The sequence below is a fragment of the Manacus vitellinus genome, unplaced genomic scaffold (assembly GCF_001715985.3).
Source record: "Manacus vitellinus isolate BGI_N305 unplaced genomic scaffold, ASM171598v3 scaffold_164_pilon, whole genome shotgun sequence".
Classification (NCBI taxonomy): Eukaryota; Metazoa; Chordata; class Aves; order Passeriformes; family Pipridae; genus Manacus; species Manacus vitellinus.
The window spans coordinates 73,241-78,703 of NW_021939155.1; the positions used below are offsets into that span (position 1 = coordinate 73,241).

Here is a 5,463-nt window from a genome sequence, read left to right on the forward strand (position 1 = left end):
CACTCAGTTCCGCGGTTTTTAGCCCCAAAACCCGAGGATGTCCCGCTATTCCCGAGGCCTGTGCCAGCTCCTTTGAGGAGCTGTTTCCTCTGGGAATAACCCCAGCCAAAATCCCGGAGAATAAAGCCCTTCTGGGGCTCTGGGAGCTCTGAAAGGCTCCTCTGTTCCGGGCTCGGCTCCCTCTGACCCTCTGGCAAAGACCAGCCGCTCCCCCTTCCCCGTTCCCGCTTGGAATCGCTCCCGGAGCTCCGCGGGGGCTCCTCGCTGCTCTCCAACGGCCTTTCCAGCCTCTGGGTGTTCTTCCAAGCCCTGCTTGCCCAGCAATTCCCCAATTTCACGGTGGACAAACGCGGCCTCCGGGGAGGAATCGGGATCCCCCCGGGTGGGACCCCGCGGTGGGGCCGGCTCGGTCAGGGAGGGGGGTCGGGGAGTTATTTTTAAGCCAGGTCTATTTTTATAGAGGGGCCAATGGCCAACGAGGTCAGGCAGCAACTTCTCCTGGCAGCTGCCACCTCGGAGAGCTCAAATAATTCCGGGAATTGGGGAAAACACCCCAAAAAAAGCCCCTCTGGAGCAGCCGGGGCTGTTGTGCTCCGGTATGGAACCCGCCCAGAGGCACCGGTTGGGTCCTTGATAAGCCCAGGAATTGTTAATATTTATTAATTACTGTTCAAATTAGGGGTGGGATTGAATTCCAGAGGCTGAGTCACGGGAAGAGGCAGCAGCTGTCCCGGTTTTTGGGTGAAAGGAGGAAGTTTTTGGGTGAAAGGGGAAGTTTTTGGGTGAAAGGGGAAGCTCTTGGCTCGATTCCTCGGCGCGGGGGCCACGTGTTGTTCTCGAGGCTCAGGGTTGCTTTGGCTTGGAAAAGCTGTCACATCCCAGGGGAAAAGTGTCCAAAAGAGCCCCAGGAGCAGCCAAACCTTCCTGGCAGGAAAGTCGGGAAGTGTTTTGCTGATTTTCTTGGGAAAACTGATAATTTCCAAGTGGGTTTTATTGTTGAGATGGGAGAAAACATCCTTAAAACTGGGATTTACCCTCCTGTCCGTCCCCAGCCTGGCTTGACTTCAGCTTCAGCCCAGTATTAACGTCAGTCTTTAATTTCAGCCCAGTTTCACCCTGGTATTAACTTAAAGTTAAGCTTAACTTTAACTTCAACCTGGTGTTAGCTCCCATCCTGCTCAAGTTTAGTTTTAACCCAGTTTAATTTTACCCTGGTGTTACCCTCAGCCTGGTATTAATTTTAACTTCAGTTTAACTCTAGGCCAGTGCTTCAGCCTGGTGTTAAATTCACCCTTGTTTAACTTCAGCTTTAGTCTTGAATAACTTCAGTTTCAGCCCTGATTAACCAACTTTACCTTCAGTTTATTGTTAAGCTCAGCCCAGCCTACCGTTAATGTCACCCAGCATCACTTTCAGCTCCACCTTGCTGTCAACCCACCCTGGTTTAACCCACCCCAGTTTAACTGTGACCTCCCCATCCCGGGTTAACTCCAACTCCAGTTTAACTTGCTGAATCCTCCCCAGCCTCTCCCCCCGTGCCCTAACCCCGACTCGGGGCGTAAAGCCGGGTTTCTGTGCCCTCCCCAGCGGCCTGTGGGTGCTGCTCCGGGTGAAGTTCCACCTGCGGCGGCACCAGCGCTCCCGGGCCACGATCCCGCGGCTCTTCCAGGCCGTGGCGCGGCGGCTGCCAGACAAAGCCGCGCTCATCTACGAGGCCACGGGCGAGCGCTGGACCTTCCGGCGGCTGGACGAGTTCTCCAACGCCGTGGGCAACCTCTTCCAGCAGCTGGGCTTCGGCTCCGGGGACGTGGTCGCCCTGTTCATGGAGTCGCGCCCGGAGTTCGTGGCGCTCTGGCTGGGCCTGGCCAAGGCCGGCGTCGAGGCCGCGCTCATCAACTTCAACCTGCGCCGGGAGTCGCTGGTTTATTGTGTCGCCGCCTCCGGCGCCAAGGCCCTGGTGTTCGGGGGGGAGCTGGCGGCAGGTGAGAGGGGAAGGGGTACAGGAGGGCAGGGGGGGGTTCCTCCGGGTCCTTTCCGTGCTTTTGGGGGGATTTCGTGGATTATCTTTGCCTCCCTAAGGAATGTTGTGTCCGTGGCTTTGTCTTGCAGCGGTCTCAGAGGTCAACGGGATGCTGGGGAAGAAAATGGAAAAGTTCTGCTCCGGGGAATATAACCCGGATCTGGTCCCTGTGGACACCAAACACCTGGATCCGCTCCTGAATTCCGCCCCCAAATCCCCCCCGGCGCAGATCCCGTCAAAAGGCCTGGATGGTGATTGATCCTGGTTTTGATTCCCAGGGCGGTGGGACGGGGAGGTGGCGGAAAACCAGGAAAACTGAGGGATGGAGGGATTAAATCAACCACTCCAAGCTCAAAACTCATGGAATCGTGGAATGGTTTGGGCGGGAAGGGACCTTAAAGCTCATCCCTCAGGAGATTCCAGGATTCCGTGTTTTGGAGTTCATGTCCCTGGAGATCTAAACCAGTCCCAGGACAACCTGCGTGGAGGGATCCGGGTCATGTCCTTGGAGCTCCACAGACCCTTTGGACACATTCCTGTGTCCCTGGGACATGTGGATCCTCTGGGAACCCTCCGGACACGTCCCTGTGTCCCTGCGGTGTTCCGGATGTGTCCAGAGGGGTTTCCCAATCCATGGGGAAGACCCTGACTCCTCTTTTCCCTCTTCCCAGACCGGCTCTTCTACATCTACACGTCGGGCACGACCGGGATGCCCAAGGCGGCCATTGTGGTGCACAGCAGGTGAGGGGGGGCGTGGCTGTGGGGGTGTGGCCAGCAGGGGTGTGGTCAGTGGGTGTAGCCAGGAGGTGTGGCCATGTGGGTGTGGTCAGTGGTGTAGTCAGTGGGGTGTGGCCATGGGGTGTGGCCAGAGCAGACTCCACCGGTGCTGTGCCCGCAGGTATTACCGGATCGCCGCCTTCGGCTACTACGCCTACCGGATGCGGCCCGAGGATGTGATCTACGACTGCCTGCCCCTCTACCACTCAGCAGGTGGGGCTGCTCCTGCCTCCTCCTCCTGCCTCCTCCTCCTTCCTTCTCCTTCCTTCTCCTTCCTTCTCCTCCTTCCTCCTTCACCTTCCTTCCTTCCTTCCTTTCTTCCTTTCCTTCTTCTCCTTCCTTCCTCCTTCCTTTCTCCTCCTCCTTCCTGCCTTCTCTTCCTACTTCCTTCCCTCCTTCTCCTCCTCCTTTCTTCCTTCTTCCTTCCTTCTCCTTCTTCCTTCTTTCTCCTCCTTCCTTCCTCCTCCTTCCTTCCTTCCTTCCTTCCTCCTCCCATCTCCTGTCCTCCCATCTCCCTTCCCTCCCTTCTCCCTCCCTCCCTTCCCTTTCCCCCCAGCAGAGGCGAGGCGTTGTCCCCTCCCACCCCTGCTGCCTCCCTCTCCCCAGGATGACCGGATCCCTCCCTCCGTGCTCCTTGTTTTCCAGGGAACATCATGGGGGTGGGGCAGTGCCTGATCCATGGGCTCACCGTGGTCATCAGGAAGAAGTTCTCGGCCAGTCGCTTCTGGGACGACTGTGTCAAGTATCGCTGCACGGTGAGGGAGCCATGGAATGCCTGCAGGGGGAAAAGCCCTGGAGACCCTCGGCTCCGACCCTTCCCCCTGCGCTGCTGAGGCCACCCCCGGGCCCTGTCCCCCAGGGCCACATCCACACCTCCTCCCATTTCCACCCTCCCTGACCACGGCCAATTCATTCCCACCCAGCATTCCCCCCACTCCTCCCTGGGGTCGATTTCCCCCTTTTCCCGCCCTTTTTAAGGATCACCGGAGGCCTGAGCCGTGTTTCTTTTGCTCCAGATCATTCAGTATATCGGGGAAATCTGCAGGTACCTCCTGAACCAGCCGGTCCGTGACTCCGAGAGCCGGCACCGCGTCCGGCTCGCGGTCGGCAACGGGCTCCGGCCCCACATCTGGGAGGAGTTTACCCGGCGCTTCCGGGTGAAGCAGATCGGGGAATTCTACGGAGCCACGGAATGCAACTGCAGCATCGCCAACCTGGATGGGAAGGTGAGGGCAGCACAGGAAGGGGCACCTCAGGGTCTTCCTCATCCTCTCCCAACGGATCACCGGGAGCTACGTTGGCAATTAGCACAAAAAATCGTGAAAAATCCTAATTTTGGGTGAATTTTGGGGTGAATTTCCAAAATAAAACAAGAGGGAACCCCCTGGAAGCGCTGACACAGAATCCCTTCAGCTTTTTGGGTTTTTTTCCCTGTCTTTTGGAAGGTGGGAGCCTGTGGGTTCAACAGCCGGATTTTGCCCAATGTTTATCCCATCCGGTTGGTGAAGGTCAACGAGGACACCATGGAGCTGATCCGGGATTCCCGGGGGCTCTGTGTCCCCTGTCGCCCAGGTGAGTGACTTGTGTTGGTCCCATAAATGTCAATGATCTCATAGAAGTCAGCATCTTGAGTTGATCCTAAAAATCTTGGTGTCATCTTGTGTAGATCCCACAAGTCGGTCCCACCTTGTGCCATCCCATAACTGTCAGTGTCCTCCTGAATTGATCCCATAACTGTTGGTGTCCTGAATTGATCCCATAACTGTCAGTGTCCCCCTGAATTGATCCCATAACTGTTGGTGTCCTGAATTGATCCCATAACTGTCAGTGTCCTCCTGAATTGATCCCATACCTGTCGGTGTCCTGAATTGATCCCATACCTGTCGGTGTCTTGTGTTGACCGTAAATCCCGTCACCGCCTCGTGTCGATCCCGTAAGCGTCAATCCCATAGATACCCATTCCTGGCATGGATCCCGAGGGTTTGGGGTCACTCCGGGGTCGTTCCCGTTGCTGCAGGAGAGCCGGGGCTGCTGGTGGGGCAGATCAACCAGCGGGACCCTCTGCGGCGCTTCGACGGCTACGTCAGCGAGAGCGCCACGAGCAAGAAGATCGCCCACGACGTCCTGCGCAAGGGGGACCAAGCCTATCTCTCAGGTACCTCCCACCGGCATTCCCGGCTTCCCAGAGACCCAAATCCAGGATTCTCCCCCTTGAGAAACGGGGTGGGGATGCCCCCAAGGTGCTCCCGTTGGGATGGGACCGACGGCCGCGAGGCGTCCTGGGATAAATCAACGGGGAACGAGGCGTCCTGGAACGGTGGCCAGGGATCCCGAGGTGGGCTTTTTGGTGTCTCCTGCTCTTCCCAGGGGATGTGCTGGTCATGGACGACCTGGGATACATGTACTTCCGAGACCGGAGCGGGGACACGTTCCGGTGGCGCGGGGAGAACGTCTCCACCACGGAGGTGGAGGGAGCCCTGAGCCGCATCCTCAACCAGACGGACGTGGTGGTGTACGGAGTGGGAATCCCAGGTGGGACGCCGGGATGGGCCCCCCTGGGACTGGTGGGCCAAGAGAGCAGGTTGGTGTTGGGAATGTGGGAATTCCCATTCCCGCTGTTCCCGTTGCAGGTGTGGAGGGCAAGGCGGGCATGGCGGCCATCGCGG

At 57.9% G+C, this 5,463-nt stretch overlaps 2 protein-coding genes across 2 annotated transcripts in view; one reads left to right on the top strand and one right to left on the bottom strand.

Annotated features, from left to right (window-relative positions):
• LOC103760488 (nucleoredoxin like 1) overlaps nt 1-1,478 on the bottom strand; it is a 5,599-nt gene extending 4,121 nt beyond the window's left edge. Inside the window, exon 1 of the mRNA XM_029958647.1 lies at nt 1,471-1,478. Coding sequence (XP_029814507.1) covers nt 1,471-1,478 — 8 coding nt within the window. The remainder of the gene's footprint in view (nt 1-1,470) is intronic.
• A 41-nt stretch (nt 1,479-1,519) lies between these two features.
• SLC27A1 (solute carrier family 27 member 1) overlaps nt 1,520-5,463 on the top strand; it is a gene marked incomplete at its 5' end in the record, with an annotated part of 11,818 nt that continues 7,874 nt past the window's right edge. The window contains 10 exons of the mRNA XM_029958648.1: nt 1,520-1,982; nt 2,110-2,271; nt 2,692-2,761; nt 2,919-3,010; nt 3,443-3,552; nt 3,814-4,023; nt 4,243-4,369; nt 4,815-4,952; nt 5,165-5,329; nt 5,428-5,459. Coding sequence (XP_029814508.1) covers nt 1,520-1,982; nt 2,110-2,271; nt 2,692-2,761; nt 2,919-3,010; nt 3,443-3,552; nt 3,814-4,023; nt 4,243-4,369; nt 4,815-4,952; nt 5,165-5,329; nt 5,428-5,459 — 1,569 coding nt within the window. The remainder of the gene's footprint in view (nt 1,983-2,109; nt 2,272-2,691; nt 2,762-2,918; nt 3,011-3,442; nt 3,553-3,813; nt 4,024-4,242; nt 4,370-4,814; nt 4,953-5,164; nt 5,330-5,427; nt 5,460-5,463) is intronic.